The following is a 19,186-nucleotide window of genomic DNA, read 5'->3' as shown; positions in this document are numbered from 1 at the left end:
ATATCAGAAGCTGCCTTGCAGTACTGATACACGCAAGCATTTCAGATACTTCAAAGTGGTGAGAAAAAGCGCATATTGCTTACTTTATACCAAGTTATCAAAAAATAAAGGAATCATTGAGTCGGTGTTTAATGTTATGTGAATGTATGGATTCCACTGTTTTCTGGCTGTGACTCTACCTCTCTGCTTCCATACAAAGGGTATATTTTTGCTTTAATTACAATGAATTAATCTAATACGGTATTTGCTACAAACAGGTAATTAAAGGAAAATAAAGCCAAATTAGATAGTACTCGTAAAAAAGTGAATGCTGAAAACACTACAAATGGTCTTTTCCATTTTTATCTTTCAGTTCCTACAGAAAACAAATAGAAAAACTATATCAATTCATTCTGCAAACACATTTTACATTCTTCACAGTGTATCTTGAGTTGGAAATAATTTGGAATATCTAAACAGTATAGATATTTATAGTGAATCTTCTGTTGCCCTAGCCCAAAAAAGAACATGGGGAAGCTCATCCACTGTGTGTGGGGGTAGGGGAAGAAGAGGATGCATGTGCGTGCGCATGTGTGTGCACATGTGCGTGCGCTGCATTTTATACGTCTTCGTGGTAAAATTAAGACACTGGTAGAGTAGTCAAAACAGTTATTTAAATAGCTGATACTTTGCTTTTTCAACTTGCACGCATGTTTTAATACTAGACATGATATTGGAAGAACGAACAAATGCAAGGTAGTGTCAATACTTTGTGTATAAAGAGCATGACTAAATTCATGGTTTCTGGTGGTAATGATGGCACTGTGTAACCCGTGTTTTAGTATAAATCTTAAAAATGTCACAGGTTGTATAACAGGTGAGGCGGTATGTGAACATACTCAAGAGACCTCTGAAATATATACTGAATCTCAAACATGCAATGGTACTCCACACATGGAAGGGTATTTTACTGGAAAAGCATTGCTTCTGTGAAATTAAAAATTCCCATCAGCCTCAGATAATTTCCCTTGCAAGGAAGGGGTTCTGCTCCTCAGTTCTTTCCCATTACAAACAAGGACCGATTTATCTTTAGGATGTTGTGTTGTTCAATTTCTAATCCCCACTTCACTTTGCTCCTGAGAAAGTGACATGAGCCAGCTTTGTTCATCATCAGATCTGATTAAAAGACCAAAGACTCTAACCCTGGTGTTGGCGATGCCATACCTTAGCTCTAGAGCATCTACGGGGGAAAAATGTATTGTCTGGCAAATATTTTAGCTGTGGGAAGACTTTTGAAACACTATTTTTAATATATTTACAAATATGTGACAAATACTTCTGAAAAATCCAACAGTAGCTGCAAAAATAAAATTTGAGATCATGGTTGAAATTTGCATCCCTCACCCTCTGTGTCCAGGTTCTTAACACTTCAGTCAGTGCAACTACAAACAATTGCATGGGGACGAGCATCTAAACGTGAAGGGAAATTGAGGGAAGGGAAGGAGCTCCTACCCAACTCCTCTGGCAAATGTGGGAAATTATTGAGCCTTTGCACATAGACCTAAAACTCCTGGTTCAAAGCCTGGGAGTCCCCCTCATACCTAGTGTCTGTAAAGAAGGGGGATCCAGCCTAGGCCGTTTCACTTTACTCCAAGTACATATTTCTTTCTCTACTCAACACCCAGGCCAGAGTGTCTCACAGACATGCTTGGTTTAATGTCTTCTTTCTCCCTCACACAGGTTCCTTCCACAGGGTTCACTTTCAGACACTGATGCTCACGTGTTTCCAAGTGCTCTTGTTTTAAGAACTTGGAAATTGGTTTTCCTGCTCTAGTTCTCCACGCTTCCACACCAAATACTTCACAGAGTATTCGACCGCGCCTCTCTACGACCTAGACTAGAACCCCATTCTGTATCCTTTGTCCTCCTACTTGTTCCAATTACTTCCAATGCCAATGCGCCAATAAAAACAACATCCAGCTAGTGACCTTTTAGAACTAAGAGTTACATAACTTCCAGTCTAAACAAGCACAGGGATTGCGTGATGATAAATGACTGATAAAGTCCTACCTCACGTGGCATTGGAAACTTCCTTCTTTCTAACCTTCCTTCTCCTTTCAGAGGCTTCTAAGTGCCAGCATGAGCTTTGTGTTGTCTCTTCAGTGTTCCACTGCATACTTCTAGACTGTTGTTCCCCCCAGAGGATGTTTCGGTCCACTCTCTGTCCCCACCATGGCCCTCTATGGTCATCCGTTCAACCTTTCACATGCTGCTTCCCATGTATGTAACGCCCTGTCCACTCTCACACCCAGAGACCATATGATTATTTCACACGTTCATGGGCTTCATTGGGTTGTCTGTCTTTTCAGAACATTTTATACCTCAACACAGATTTTTGTCTTTTATTGTTGTTGTTCATGTTTTTTACCTATTTTCTACAATGCCTGAAAAGTTTTTGTCTCAGGATAAATATTTCTTGAATTAACAGACAAAAAGGGTCATGACTGACTTACAAAGATGCAATGGCATGGGTCTTGTAAATCTTAAAAACCATCTATAATGAACCCCAAAGATTTCTGTGTGTGCTTTTATTTGGTTGCAATGTTGTGTTTGTTTGTATGTTGGTTTTTTTGGGGGGAGTGCTTTTTTTTTCTCTTGGTTTTATTGTTGTATTAAAGTTTTCTGTTTTTAGAAAGAACTTAAAGTTGGGTGGGTAGGAAGGAGAAGAAGATCTGGAAGGTCTTGAAAAAGAAGAAGACTATGATCAAAATATATTAAATTTACAAATATAATATAATACAAATTTATTTATATGATACAAATATAATATAATAAAAAAACTTAGAAACCATCCAATGCTTTCCTGGACAGTTCATTGGTTCCTAAGGCTGGAGTCATTTGCTTCCTCCACTGATTATAATTTTAAACAGGTTTTGGAGCTCTCATCCATCATAACCTATGTCTCAATATTTATTGAAATATCTAGAAGTTCATCCGATTCAAGTTCTGCATATTCTCCGCTATCTCACCAGGGTTCCCACTGGAAATCCCTTCCAACTCACTTTGAACTTTTCTGGGATTAAGGTATCCTTACTTAGACTGCTCATCCTATCCAGCGACCATGCTTTCACTGCCCAAACAGGAAGAAGCATGTTCAGGAGGCTTTCAAAGCAAGCCGGGTGGATATCTTTCTTAGAACAATGTGCTTGTGGCAAGAATGATGCAGGTAGTTCTATTCAAAGTTTTCACTTTTGAAATTCACCCGTTTTTTGGTACTCACATGAACAACAAAACCTCTCAGTTATAAGGAAGCAATGCAGCTACACCTACCAGCGTGGGGTTCAAGGTTATCGTGACACAGCAGACACACACATCAGCTAGCGTGAAAACAGAGTTAAACGTTGCTAGTGCATTGATGGGTCCTAGAGCATACGTTCTCCACAAAGAGGAAGAGTGTGAAACCTGAAGTCATGAAGTACGACGTCTTCTTTCCCGAAAGGCCATTTGTAGTGCTTCACATGGCCTCATTTTGCACTGTCTTTTCAAATAAAAACAGCCACAGAACTGATCCACATCTGCACTGCCCTGTGAAGTTTCTTTGGATTTTCACGTGGACGTTTGGTACTCACCGCTTCCCAGTGGGGTAGAACCTGGAGCAGGAGTGGCCATCCCAGGCACAGTAGGGGTCCCTAGCCAGGCAGCAGTCCGCGCAGGCTGTACCATAGATGTGACAGCGGTGCAGAGACAACTGGGAAATCCCCTCATTGGAGCTCACGTACAACTGTTGCTGTAAGGAGAATCACGATGATCTAGTTCAGATGTGGAAAGTTGAAGACTTTCAGCAGGAACACATTATAATATATGGCCGCAAACCCATGGATTTATTTAGAAACACTCAAAACAAGAAGCAAAGAGGGTATGAGGCCAAAATAAGTAGAACTTTCCTTCCCTTAGTAAGCCTATAACATCACCACTTTCTACTAACAATAACAGTGCTCCCAGTGCACCATAGAGATGCTAATCTGTTTTAAACATTGGGATTCCTTCCTTGTTTTCTCAGATTTGAGCTAATATATTGCTTACTTTAATTATGATGTTTTCTTTTTCCTTTGACTTCTGTCTCTTAGCAAATCGCAAGCTTTCATGTTTTTCAAGTACAGCAGCACACGTTAATTTTGAAATAGAAGACATTTTGTTTAGAAGAAAACGTACGAGATAATCAGTCACACTAAAAGTGAAAACAGTTGAATACGTGGCTTTGAAAGTTACGTATTACTTATTAAAGCTACTTTAAGGTTATATGAAAAGCGAATAATCCAATGTTTATTTTTTTATGTAAATATGAATCTGGACTTGTATGTGTGTGCTTGTGACATATGCACCTCTGTGTGTACCTGTGTGCTCATGAACGTGGAAAGGAGGACACTGGTCGTTTTGTTCTATTGCACACTGCCATATTCCTTTGAGTAAGTTACTGAACTCAGAGATGTGCTGTCATCTAGCAAGCCCCAGTGTTCTTCCTCGTCCCCCTATGCTACAGCCATGCTCATGCCCCCCTCATGCTATTTAATGTGGCTGCTGTGACACAAACTCAAGTCCACATGTTTGACTGGCAAGAATTCTTAGTCACTAGGCCATTTCACCAGCCCAAATACAAGAGTTTACATGTAAGCATGCCTTAAAAAAATTTCTTCTTTGTCTACCCATCTTCATTTCCCTTACAAAGTAAAAAATAGAGTTCACCCTCTGTATCATTTCTAAGACATTAAGATGCTTTTAAAAACTGATTACTTTTTATTTTATTTTATTTTGGATTTTCGAGACAGAGTTTCTCCGTAGCTTTTTTTGGTTCCTGTCCTGGAACTAGCTCTTGTAGACCAGGCTGACCTTGAACTCAGAGATCCGCCTGCCTCTGCCTCCCTGAGTGCTGGGATTAAAGGAGTGTGCCACCACTGCCCGGCCCACTTTTTAATTATTTGAGAATTTTATATAATGTAGTTATATTTGTGCTGTCGTATTCTTCTAAGACTCAAATGCCACAAAGCTATAAAATTCCCAGAATACACACTGGGAAAAGAACTGACAATGAATATGAATTAATTACAACAGTAGATTAAAATATTAATAAAAACTACTAATCTGTAAGTTTCAGTTTCAGTGACATAAATCATATCTCAGTCTATCATGTCTCATATAGCTACTTTATTCATGCCAATCGAATTTAAAGAAATTATCTGAAATTGATTGATTACCATATAGACATTTAAGTACTTTTCAAACAATGCTGTGGTCTATGTTTTATCAGTGTCATTCCTTCAAGAGCACTGGATGTAAATGCTTGCCACAAGGCCCTGTGCACAGATCTGTAAATCCAGTTTCTTGGAAGGCTAAAGCAGGAGAGTGACAAAGCTCAAGGCTTGTCTGGGCTAGAGTGACTACCACGGACCACACTGGTCACTTGCTAAAACGTTGTCACGAAATGAAACTTGGGAAAGGAGGCTGGGGTGAAAGTCAGTGGAAGAACATGGCTGCTGTCCAGGAGACCCTGAGGTTCAGGTCTCAGGACGCATTTCTTAAATAACTAAATATCTATCTAAAGGGAGCAGGCGAGGGACAGTGTTCATTCAATTGAAAGTATTTTAAGAATGCTAGTTTATTTGAGAAAAAGGTAAAAGGCGGTTCTACTCTATATAATTTAATTATTAGTAATATAAACATATTTTTGAAATCGGGTACAAGAGTAAATTAAAAGAAAAAAAGGTTAAAGATGGATGAGCAATCTGAGGACTAGGAAAGGTATCAAATTCATGATATTTAAACACCTTCACTAACTGCAATCTTCCCACCGCAAAGTGTACTGCAGTTTTTCATGAAGCCAGAGTTCCAGAAAATCAAGTCACTACCCTAGCTGTGAGGCTAACTGTCCACTGAAACACATTAGCCTATCTGCAGCATAAGATGTTGAACACCAGCCGTAACATATGACCTATAAATATGCCAAGGCATACATTTTATATACGACTACCATGACACAAAAATGACTATGAAGATTTTGAATCTTGCTTCTATATTGTCTCTTTCCACCAAGCCATCGTAAACAAAAGGCCTCCCTGCTGGCTTCAAAGACAATTCAGACTTGAGATCAGCTCAATAGGACATTAGCCAAATGACAAATGACTTCTTGCTACTTGGGAAAATGTTTGCTATGCTCCATGCAAACATTTTTACAGATGAGATCGTTAACTCCATTATGTCATATTTATTTGTTCTCATAAAATTTGGTCAAGTGCAAAGAGCACCAGACTGACTATGAATACCACATCATGTCTCTCTAGGAGTTTGGCTATGGCAAAGAGCACAGCAATTAGAAAATCAGTTGCTCAAGCATCTGAAGTCTTTGGTCTCTACTCCAAGAAAAATAGAATCCAAGGTTCTTACAGACAGCACTAACTCGTGTCATTTTATCCTAGGCAGCTAACGTCCACCACTTGTGAGAAAGACATTGCTCTCTCGATGTAGAAGCTTAGGTCAGGGAAGTTAAACAACTTGCCAGTAATTTATAGTCAAGTGGAGATTCAAATGCATGCAAAGCTGTCTCAATCTGACTCTAGGGAGGTCGCTCTTAGGGCTTTGCATTACCTATGGGAATTGGAACAGAATACATCACAGACATAGAAAAACTAGAATTGTCGTCAACTGCTCATGATCGTTGAGTATTTTCATGTTCAGGAAGAACATAGATTAGCTAGCTCTTGTCAATTGCCAGCACTCAGTCCTTCCTCAAATGCACAGATAGCGTTATATGAAGGGTTTTGTAGATATATGTATACATCTTAGGATATAGCATTGCATGATTACTTCAAAGATATGACGATATCAGGAAAACAGAAGTGGCTAGATCACTCCTTCTCACTGGTAGGAAAGCCTTGATTTACAAAAGCCAAGCATTATATTAAGTTCTATTTTCAGAATGCTAATTTTTATCATAGTGAATGAATCTCACACGCCCTAATAGTTGAAGGTATGGCAAATACAATACTCTGGGATGCCTTTCAGCATATATGATCTTCTTTCATTAAATTTATGCAAAACAAGTGGGCTAGTTCTTACCTTCTTAGATGAAATTTTCATTGTTGTTATGGGAGCATGATTCTAAAAGATTAGAAAATGTATATTAGTTGCTCATATGATCTGAAAAGCAATTTTGAATGTAAAAATTCAAATTTTGTAAAAACAAAAATAAAAATGCCCTATTTTTCCCTTAGTTCATGATCTCTCTGTAAACTTCCTTTCTTCTTTGGGGCTAAGACTGGACTTGCTGTGTAACATAACAGGTGCCTGAACCCGAAAGAAGGAACGGCTTTACAGACACTTAACACAAAAGGCCTTAAGATGCACTGCCAAATGAGATAACTGAAAGACGTATTTGGGACATCGAGTTGAGGGTTGGATCTGGGTGTGTAGGTGGGGGATAGCGATGATAGGGAGAACTTCACAACACAGTCTTCAGGAATCATTACTCTGCTCCCGACACGGGTTGTTTACAATGTATAAGACTGAACCATGCTATTGAGTTCTCACTGGTGAAACAAAAACATACATAGATAGAAAGGCCTCTTTTTTTTGTAAAATTATAAAGTCAGTTATAATAATTATAATATCTGTAATTTTAAAATCAGTTGTTCAAGAATCTAAAATCTTTGGTCTTTGCAAAGGCAATTTTTCTGCACTGCAAAGGTAATTTTTTGTACACTGCAAAGATAATTTTTTCTGAAAGCCACTTGATAACTTTACTTCCTAACTATTATAATTAGTTTTAAACTTAAATTTCTGGTAACCTGATAGTGATCCACGAAGACTTTGATGATTTAAGCAGAGGCAAACTCTGAAATTAAATTATTCCCAACACTATAGCTTTTTTTTGGATTGTATAGGTTTTTAATTATTTAAGATGAAGTAAAAGCAGACATCACTAATTCTCAGTGGCAACAATTTTTGTTATCCTTTTTTAACATACACACGTACATGGGCGACGGATGTGACCGTTTACAGTCACCAGATCCACTAGCGGAGCTGTGTCTGAGTTCAGTGTAAGCCTTTTGTAAATAGACACTCAGCAACCATGACTGTAGGATTAAAGAAAGACGTTATGCTTCTGTGCTGTGTAGTAAGTCTGCCTATTCTTTCAAAAGTTACACCAATATCTCTACAGCATTTCCATATGATACGTAATTAAGGAATTTTTTCCTACATAAATCCATTATTTCCTTTCATGACCATTGCAATATATCATGCACACTCAATCACTTTTACCTCACCTCAGAAATGAGACACAAACACATGCCAAAGACAGTGACTGCATCTGCCAAGAGTGTCTTTTGACTCTGCTCTATCAGAAAACCACACAGGCATCAGTAAGGAAGTTCCAACACCTTTTAGAACGACATCTCCTGCATGCATCCTGACTGTCTGTGTATTTTCACTGAGAGTTTCTTCCCCTTGATGATAACCACGGAGCACGTCATGTAACAGCCCATACATAGTTCTTACTTGATCAGAATAATGTGCATGCCTTTACGGCTCTTCCATAACATACATGTTTAGACGTGTGTCAAACTCACTTCATTAAACATTGCCCGATAACCAGAAAGATACTGCAGTATTAAAAATGAGGTGTTTGCACTATGTAACTTTTTGTCATCTTCAGGAATCACCAACTTGTTCCTAGTTGGTTTCATGAGGAAAAAAAAAAGCATAATGTGTACTCCAATTTTAGTTAATACAGTGAAGCCCTCAGCTTCTTTACAAAGCCAAGGATGTAAAACATTTACCCGATGGGCGTAATTTTAATGTGCCAGTCACAAAGAACCTAGTGCAAGTTAGAATCAAATATTTAAAGTGATAAATTTAATAACACACTGGAAAGTAGCTGGTGTGCCTCTGACTTATATTACATTCCATTCTTTGGTACATTTTTTTAATTTAAAGTTTTAATAATGAAATCTAACCGACTTGTATCTTAAGCAATTAAATGCTTATGAAACCAATAGTTTTAGTAACCACAATAATGATATTAATTAATGAGTCAATACATTCCAAGTCAGGACAGCTAAGCAAGACAGCTAACTGGGCCAGAGCTGTTCTGTCTGCTTCTGGGAGGTCGGAGGTGCCACTGAGTAAAATCAGGGAGTGGCCAGCTCTGCGCTCCAGGAGCCATGGTGTCTTAATTGACTTAGGTGTAAATAATGTCTAGGAAAGGATTGAATCCAGGCCAAGGTTTCCGTGCAGTTCTTCAGCTGCCTATCTCTTCAGTTTTCCAAGGCAGGTAAGAAGGACACTTGTGTAACAGCAGTAGCCACTCTAAGAAACCAGCAAGGCAGGAAACCAGTTCTGCTGGTTCCCAGATAACTAGAGGAAATAGTGGCTGAACTTAGTGGCCTCCTCTGTAATCACAGCACTGGGAAACTGAGGTAGGAAGGTCCCAAGCTGGAGACCAGATTGCAGTGAAAGTGACAAGCTCTAGTTAAAAGGAGGAAGAAGGAAAGGGCCTCTGGGCTTGTGTCCTGACTGGCAGAGACCTTAGAGAGAGATTCTGTGTATACTTTTGCTTTTGTTTTCTTGTCTTTCTTCCTTCCTTCCTTCCTTCCTTCCTTCCTTCCTTTCTTTCTTTCTTTCTTTCTTTCTTTCTTTCTTTCTTTCTTTCTTTCTTTCCCCCAATTCAAGGAGAACAATATAGTGAAATCTCAAGTAAAGACAGAAGGCTTCAAGTGCCAACCAAGAAGGAACTTTGGTTTGATTCAACCAGAGTGGCATTTGAATGGAAAGCAATCAAACAACAGCAGGTTTTTTATTTATGACTGGTTTGCAAAAATATGAGGAAGCTTATCTGCAATCAGTAATCTGAAGGCATTCAAGTTACAGTAGTAACTTGAGGGAAATGATAAAAACCCGTGCATAACAAACTATTCAAGACCTTGGCCATAGCGGCTCATTTATTAAAAATAATGACGACCAAGTTTCTTTGAATTGTGATGACAGTTGGAAAAAAAATGTTAGCCTTTTATGTTAAGACAACTTGAAGTATGAGAAAATACTTCACAAAAATATTTATTCTCTATTTCTCCTTTTATCTGATGCTTTTCTGCTCGTATAAATTATTGCATTTGTTTATTTAATCTTTCATTGGATATTTTTACTGGCTAGAGGAGTAAAGGAATGATATCATCATGCATGTGTTGAGATGAATAGGAAGAAGTAATGGACAAACCTTAAAGACTTGCAGCTCCTCCAGAATGAGCTCCCCGCTGACAGAGCTGTTGCTTGGAAGGACTACCACCTTCTGCACAGTGCCCCGATCTAGAAGGGAGAGGGACAAGGAGGTGCTGTCAGAATACTGCCTGAAGGATTCTTAACACAAGCACCTAGTCTTCAAATAGATTACATGTTAAGCAATTACTGTTTAGAACAGATTGAATTTATGTCTAATCCCATATGTTTAAATTGAGAATATATACAACTAAAGGAAAATATAGCAATCTCTCATTTTGTCTAGTGTAAAATCAAAGCTGCTCAGGAAGGATATCCATTCGTGTAAATTCAAAAGTATGAGTCAGGCACCCATCCTCACATATGTGCACAATTACAAATGAATCTGTAAAAGGATTTGTGAGTCAAGTATATACTCTTGAAATACAATAGAAATTATTAAGTTCAGTCATTAAAAACATTCCTTATTTCTCCAAGCTAGCATTACGAAATGATACTCTACTACCATTTTGCTAACATTTAACCTGTATTGATTTCATTATCTGAGGAAGTGTTAGTAGAAATGATCGGCTATTGTTATAGCATAAAGTCACTAGTCCTGAACAATAGACATTGATCTATGATTTTGAGGTAAGATAGGGTAAAATATCTCACTCTCATTACAATGGACAGTTTAATAGGAAACATTAATGAGAAACATAAACTGTTTTATTTCAGGCATGGGTACCATTTATAGAATAATCATACTGATATGATTTTAATTATAATTTGGCATGTTCTTAAAATATAGGTGAAAAAATGAAATTATGTGGTCCGAAGTAATATAAAGTGAAAATGTTCTTGTATCCTGTAGCCATGCTGAATAATAGCAGTATGCATTTCATAACAGTGCAGAAAATGGTCCTTAGGGTAAGATAATTCAGATTGTTCCATAGTTATGTAAACACTTTTATGCATATGATTTTTTGCTTTACCCAATTACATGAATGAATGTTAGATTTGAAAAAACTAGTTAAGATTTAACAATAAGATAATGAAAAGAATTGCTCTTAAAATAATTCATAAGCTACATGATAATATCAAGTTAAAAATACTCTCAGTTGTGACAATAAACTTTTAATTATCTACCATCAGCAGATAAGATGGCTGGGGTTTTTTTTTTTTAATTGTTTTGAGAAATGTCCGTGAGAAAAGTTAAGTAGAAGTGAACTGTGCAGAATTTTTTAGCTAGCAATCATTTAGGTATTGATACTACAAATCTTAAACCTTAACACTGGTTGTCAGTCTACAAATACGAGTGAATTTGACATAAAATATCCTATTCGCGTTTCCAATTCCCATTTTATAAACCTTATCGAAAGATTCTCAAAAGTTCTTACTTAAAAAATCATGGCTTACAAAACGGGACAATGATTTTAAAAAAGAAAGACAACTCCTGAAGATGTCAGGAACAGTGGGACTTGGTGCTTTCTGAACAGTTGCTAGACTTTGAGGATGCAGCATATGAGCGTTTGATGGCAGAAATTTTTAAGTTCATTCTGTGACTGCAATTCACTGCTGAAACAAGCTAAAACTTAATGAGGGTCCCAGAGCACCGAATACTCCAGGTGGAATTCACAAACTAATTCTGCTTCTCTCGGGAGCTTCATTAACTCAACCCATGTGATGATTTGGGGTATTTGGTTCTAGAGGTAATATAAATAAAAAAATTGTACTAAGAAGCCTCTTAGAGATGCTACACAAATATGTCATAATGGAAAATGGATGATTGTGGTTACAGATGTTCCTCAATTTCAAATGACAACACATCAAAATGATCAGTGTAGACAGCTAGAAGAATATCATAGAACCAAAATCCCTAATCGGAGAACCTTGAGATTATGACAGTTTAAAGAAAAATGTGTAGTTTTCCTCCCCTACTGCTGCCTCTCATGGGTGTCTGAGTGTATGTGTCTATGTTTGTGGGTGTGCATGTATATGTACGCAGATGCTACTTTTTGAGTATGTGAGTCACTGATCCTAAGGGTTTAAAGAAGTCAGAACAGGAATGAGCGTATCCAATCAGATAGATAATGTAATGTTAGAGATTATAGTCTTTTCTAGTGTGTAAGGACTGTTAGCATCCTTGCCTTTATTGGCAGCATCCTCCAAGAGCAGAGGACGAGGAGAGGCTTTGGAGACCAAGCCACAAGAATTACTTTAAAGTATATTGTATCTTGATCACAGTGCCTCTCAAAGACATAACGGCTCTGAAAAGTTGCTTGCTTTAGCAGTTCCATAATGCATAACCCTATCAAATTGCCATGCAGTTTAGAAAATATGTGCACAGTATCTGCTTTGCAATATCAAAGAAAAATGGTTGAATATTCTCAGATGAGTTATATGCCTCTTAATTTCTTCTTATAATGTGTTAGTATTCTAGGAGAGCAAAGGTTTTAATGAATTATCAATCTCTTCAAAAAGGTTTCTGGTAAAGGTACTTCATTTACCCATTGATAAAATATAAAAAGAACTGTAATATTAGCTGACAAATTATGACTAAGAACATGTATTTGACTCACTCATAATAAAAAGTAGGATATAATTTGCCTTTTGCTTTTTTATTTTAGATTTTAGAAAATTTATCTGGTACTGATGAACATGGAAAATATTTTTGCAGTATCTTAGGCTGTATAATTCACCATAAAATATATTTGGTTTATCTGCCATCCATTTGACCTTATTAACTTGGTAAAAAAAAAATTATTGAGGGTCTCCACTCAGTCAGACAGAGGAGATAAAAGAAAAAATAGAGATAATACTCAAGTGTTCAGTCTAGAGTTTATGGGTCTTTAAGTCCTGAGCTCACATAAAATGTTAGTCATTGTGAGATGTACATTCCAGAATTGTCATGAAGCTCCCAGTGTTGACACCCACATAAAGCCATCTCTGTCCCTTTTCTTTTGAAGAAAATGTGGTTATCAGATATCTTCCTTTTTGGGGTGCTCAGAATAGTTTTCTTTGGCAGGATGCACTAGCGTAAATCCTCTCTTTGTGGTTCTTTTATCTTAGGAGATGTCTCGCGCCCACAAGAGAGTTACAGTGAAGCTGCCTTCCACTCCTTTTCCTCAGCTTCAGTTGACTTCCGTGTCAACAGAGTCAGTAAGGACACTTCTGCAGCCGTTGTCGGTTACTACAACTATGCCGAATCATTTTCCCTTCTCGTATTAATATCAACAGGCAGCTTTTGGGAACATCTCTCCCATTCTCAGTCGACATACTAAAAAACGCCTCTGTTCGTTACCCACTACATGCAAGATATCCCATAAGAGCATCCAAGGAGTGGGCAAATACACAAGTCCCAGCATGAGTCTCTTCCATGGGGTAATAAATTCTTGCACATAGCTCTGCTAGAATCATTCCATTTGCTATACAAGAAACTCCCTTGGAGAGGTAGTAGCAACATAAAAAGCAGAGCCAAAAGATGCTACAATGAACTTCTGCCTCCTAAATTCCCAAATGAAAGTCTTTTGTTGTTTTAATTAGCCGGGGGAAGGTGTATGGCCATTTTTTTGTTGAATTCTGACTGAGAAATAGGAATATAGAAACCATTTAAAACCATGTGTGGTCCGGTACATAGGCTACCCTCAGCAGGTGAAACCTCTTTGCCTCTCTGTAGCTCACCCACTAAACTTGGCCATCATCGAAGTAGCTTTCTTTTTCATGTAGATGAAGATCCCTGAATCAATTAAATCACTGAGGATACGTGGGAGTAACCAAGACAAATCTTAGAAGTGATTTCCATGATGTCAATCTTCACACAAAGATAACAGCAGAATGATCAACACACAGTGCTGATTTAATTTCCTTTTGTTTATTAAGTATCTAAAGAAGCCTCCCTAAATAAGCATCTTTTCTAACTGTTTATTTTATGCTATCTAGATTTCTTTGAGAATGTAATGTAAGGGAGCACAGCAATAATTGTTCAACAGCTCTTCTGTCTGTCCCTACTCAGGAGGCCAGCCTGCAGGTGTCACACAGTAGGTGCTGGCTGTCTAAAGCAAGTCCTGAAGCAGAGGTCATTACTCAGCAGGTCACTGGAGTCAGCACTGGTATTTAGCCCCTGGTTACACATTAACTGAAGTCCTCAGGTTTCCCTGGAAACAAGCTGCGCTTGCCTTTGGAATGGAGGAAGAAGGCCACGTTAATCAGATCTAGTCCCTCCCCCTCCCAGTGGTTGTTAACTCCTGAAAGAATTCTAGCGAAGCTGGCTTCCTCCCTGTGTCACTGACACAATCACATAGGCACCTGTGGTTAGGGAGGCAAGAAGCTTGATTTAATGCCCTTTTACAGCCTCTTTAAAAGTCTTATTTACTTATATTTTTTTAGACAGGGACACTGGGTTTTATTTTTCACCCTACCCTACAAATTGCTCACACAGTTGTGATTCTGAGAGCGGGGTAATCAATAATCGTTCACATCAAGGAAGAAGGCGCCATACTCACTTGAGAAAAGACACACAATCCCAAATTGAATGCTGATCTCTTCCTGCTTTTTCTCTTTTCAGCTCAGTGACCCAGGGTGTCAAACACTGCAGCATTGGATGTGACTTTAGGTAATTGTCACGTAAGTTCTAGCATTTATTTTTAAAATCAAACATTATAAAACAATAAACAGATGTGTTAAAAACATGCCCTCATATTTTTTACATTCAATTCATCTTTGGACAGAACAGAAGGGTAAAGCCAAGCAAAAACTGAAAAGTTCAGGCAAGTGGAAGCTTTGTAGACTGGAAGGGAGTGCGCCAACCCCCGCAACTTCAAAAACTGGGTCTAATCAAGTGGCATTTGCAGCCTGGTTAAACATCCACTCCAAGTGGGAGCCACTTTCCCGCTTGATGACCAAATCACTGCTGCTGTATTCTTTTCTTCCTACCTTTATAATTGGAAAATAATACAGAAAAACAAGTATTATTCTCCCCCACTCCTGGCAGATGATTGAAGCACCAGCACTGGTCTCACAGGTCCTGACTGCCACATCCTTGGCCATAAATAGCATCTTAAGCGTCTCCATTTAAGGGGACACACTTGGGGTGGCAGTACCCATCCAAGCTAACTTCACAGTATTTTTTTGATGCAAGAGTGTATAGGGTCACACAGCTGTGAATGTATCTGGGGTGTACCTAAATTAAAAAGGATTTTATTGGCGCAAAGAACTTTTCAGAAAGTTATAATATTTCTCTGCCTTATAAGAAAAATAAGTAGAAAAGGAGTCCTTGATTTTAAGTTTCATTTGCTAATAGCATTTCATTTTACTTGGCCTTTTAGCATCCCTAGCCATGCTCAATTACGTACTTTCAAATATCTGGCCTTCAGATTACCTCAGCCAAAGTCACCTACAGAGTTTACCAAAAATACACATGTTGTTTCCCCTGTTAAATCACAGCAGGAATTTTTAGAAGCACTACATATGTATAAGCTTAGAGAAAAACATATGCCTGCTCAAATGCATGAGACTCCCAAGTGACAAACAGTATAAAAATGTATTTAACTTCTTTGTAGTTGATCTATATCCATCATAAGTGGAACCACCAAATCAATTTTGATAAAGATTCATGAAATCTTCTTTCCAGTTGTAAAAATTAAGCTGAAATAACACATTTGTAATTAATGTATGAAATAACTTATGTACTCTATAACACAAACATTGTGTAAACTTCTATGTAATATTACAATCAATAAATTTTAGATAGATAAAAAAATCAGGCAAACATATGACTTATGAAGTTCTACAAGAATACCCAATCTGCAAAATTACTGTTTGATGAAAGCTAAAGTGGATATGGCAATAAGGAAAAAGGTATACTGCAAACACTTTTGGAAGAAATAAGAGGAAAACCTTTCTGGAGGGCGCTTGTGACCATTGGCCAATGGAATCAAGGCTGCTGGAGAAATTTCCCAGAGTGAACAATGTAAGAATGGTAGGCTATTTGAGGACCTCTTCCTGCTTTAGTTAGTTAATTACGAAAGAGCACTCAGAATGCACCCTCACCACAAGTGAGTGAGGCGGTCAGAGGACACCTTCCAGAACTCCTTCCAGAACTCCATTTCCTTTGATTATCACATGCTTTGTAAGACTCCACCGTGGACCCTCTGGCTTGGATACACCTGTCCTTTCCCGCTGACCCATCCTGCCAGCCCCGAGATGACTCTTTTTTAGATCATGTGGCCCAGGATCCTCACATGCTAACTTTCGGGATCTCCGCACTTCCGGCCTTGGGTCAATTTCCCACAAGAGGTTCTGGGAGTGCGAGGCCAGCATGGAGATCACACCAGGATGGAAAGCAGATACAGGAATTTGGAGCAGCAGAGCAGGGGTGGGCTGTCTTTTAGCTGGGTGAGGTCTGTGTGGGCTGAGATGACTGGAAAGGTGACCCCGAGCTGACTAGAGAGGGGATAGTGGAGGTTCTGCACTCGTTGGGAGGGAAGAAGGGAAGCAGTGTTATTGGAAACCAAAATGCTAGCCTCACTCTGATTTTATTAACACCTTGATGATTCTTGATCTCACCAAAAGACTGAGATTTATGTAGGTCATATTTGAAAGTGAAGACCTTGTTTAGATCTAACTTAAAAAAAAAAATCAGTAACCTGGTTTATCAAGGATCAGGAAATAACGTGCAGCTGTTTTTCTGCAAAACTAGATTGGTTTACATACAGAGTCTAAACCCAGCAACCAGAGAGAAAGACCTACCATAGTCAATGTCAAAGCAATAGTATGTTCCCTACAATAATAATGAGTTCGATTTAGGAGAAGGTAACAGATCCAAGGGCAACAAGGTCATTTCCATTAAGTCCAGGGATACTGGTACTGAAGGTGCACAACATATAACTGCCACAGTAGATCAGGAATACAGCCAATACTAACAGGAGAGTGCAGCCCCCACATCCCCTTCCTAAGGAGAACAGTCACAAAAATACCTAGGAAAGATTCAAGGAGACCTCTTCAAACCATATCGAAGACCTGCCATACTATCTTCCCTTCCTGTTTTAGGAATCATTAAACCCTGATAACTTGGATAAACAAACACACAAGCAATAATACTCGGGATCCAGGTGACAGTAAAACATGATATTCACACACACAGACACACACAAAGTAATGTCAAATTATCTATTTGCAATATCTGACCCTGTAAGATAAGTTTGCATTCAGAACATAATAACTTGCTTGTGAGTTGAGGATCACACTCCATAGGAGATCGTTTGCTAACTCTATACACAGCCCTAGATTCCGAACATTGTAGTGCTTTTGTCTATTTAAGATATGTATCTTATGGTGACAAAATAGGTCCTTTAACTAATTTATTATAAAGTCTGACCTGTATGGATGTGAAGTCATTTGGTTTGTTTGGGTTAAAAATTTCTATGTAGAAGATCGTACTGTGCGCTATCATGAGGTATGGTCAAGAACTCTCAAGGCATCTGATACATGTATACATTGATGCTTCCTCTTCAAAATTTTCTGAATTTTAAAGTACATTCTGAGGGGGTAGGGATTTTGAAAGATCATTAGGAGGTAGACAGATCAAGAGAGACACCATGGATAGGTAGTAAAGATAGTACACTTCCAGCTCCCTCTTCACACTTCCGACCTGAGAAAAAGGCCTAAAGGTCTGGCGGGAATTGTCTCACGTCAGTAGGCCTTTTCTGTCAATGTACCCGTCTGCTAAGTTCAAGATGGGCTCAGGGTATGTTTTCCTCTGAATTATGACCCTATCGTCTTCCTGTTTTTCTTCAAAGTGAACAACCCTAAGTTAGGGAAAAAAGACCCAAGTAAAGAACCTTCAGATCCCCAGCCCTTGAGAAGAGTTCAGATTTCAGGCTTTGCAGTGTTCCACATGTTTGAAAGGGCCTTTCTGTGTGCCTTGCTGGTTTTTTTTTTCTGTGTCTCTCTGTTTATCCTGCTACTCTTTCTGTGCCTTTGCCTGTCTATATGTCTATCAGTCTCTCTCTCTCTCTCTCTCTCTCTCTTTCTCTCTGTATCTCTCTGTTTCTGTTTCTCTGTCTTTGTCTCTCTGTCTCTCTCTTTGTGTGTGTGTGTGTGTTTCCATATCCCTCAGAAAAGCATTTCTTTAGTAGTTAATTTTTGTGTGCTGTGTCTGATACTTCCCCTGAGATTTTCCCAGCCTTATAATTCTTCAACTGGCAGAATACAAAAGCCAGATTGAAATGCCTAGATATTAACAACATTGCTTGAAAGAAGAAATGGTAAACTACAATTTATTTTTCTTCTTTTATAAACATGTTTTTACAATAAACACTTGCAACTTAAACAAAACAAACAAAAACATCCAAGAGGCTGATTCAAGTAAAACTATAGAGTGCAACCATGTCATGTTTTAAAATAAGCAGTTTGTAAATCCCCAGAAGAAGAGGGGCTCAGAGTACCCTGCTAATTAAGGACACCACAGTTGTGTTTCCCCAACAGCAGTTGTTAGAAGAGACGCTTCCCACAACTGCGTCCTGGGATGAGCGCAGTTATGCCCTGTATCTGCTATTTGCAGTGAGCATTTGGTGGTGAGAGAGCCGCTTGCCCAGCTGCACACTGGGGAGCAGCTGCTTGGGAGATCATGTCCCTACACAGGCGATTCAAAATTGGGGCCTGTAAAATTTCCTTTGTCTATAAAATATGGATATTGCATTTTCCCTTCACACCTGACAGGCTGCTCAAGATCAAAGGAGACAAGCTGTGTGAACCTTTGCTGTAAAGTTTAGAGACACTGTATATAACTGAGCGTATTGTCTTTGGCCAATTCTTATTGGTCTCCGCGTGTTCCAGCAGCACCCAAACTTGTTATAAACCAGTGCTTTGCTCTGTAATTTCCAAAAGGCCACCAGCAGCTCCAGCTGGGATCTCTCACTAAAGTTATTTTCCCTTTTATCTTCCTCTCCTCTCTTCTCCT

The 19,186-nt window shown here is 38.6% G+C and overlaps 1 protein-coding gene across 1 annotated transcript in view; it reads right to left on the bottom strand.

Annotated features, from left to right (window-relative positions):
* Sema3c (semaphorin 3C) overlaps positions 1 to 19,186 on the bottom strand; it is a 153,791-nt gene that overhangs the window by 9,328 nt on the left and 125,277 nt on the right. Inside the window, exons 13-15 of the mRNA XM_005358340.3 lie at positions 10,247 to 10,335; positions 7,090 to 7,131; positions 3,609 to 3,766 (exon numbers count right to left, since the gene is read on the bottom strand). Coding sequence (XP_005358397.1) covers positions 3,609 to 3,766; positions 7,090 to 7,131; positions 10,247 to 10,335 — 289 coding nt within the window. The remainder of the gene's footprint in view (positions 1 to 3,608; positions 3,767 to 7,089; positions 7,132 to 10,246; positions 10,336 to 19,186) is intronic.

Source organism: Microtus ochrogaster, chromosome 26, assembly GCF_000317375.1.
Source record: "Microtus ochrogaster isolate Prairie Vole_2 chromosome 26, MicOch1.0, whole genome shotgun sequence".
Taxonomy (NCBI): Eukaryota; Metazoa; Chordata; class Mammalia; order Rodentia; family Cricetidae; genus Microtus; species Microtus ochrogaster.
The sequence above is the reverse complement of the archived record's forward strand: the minus strand, read 5'-3'. Positions and strand labels throughout refer to the sequence as shown.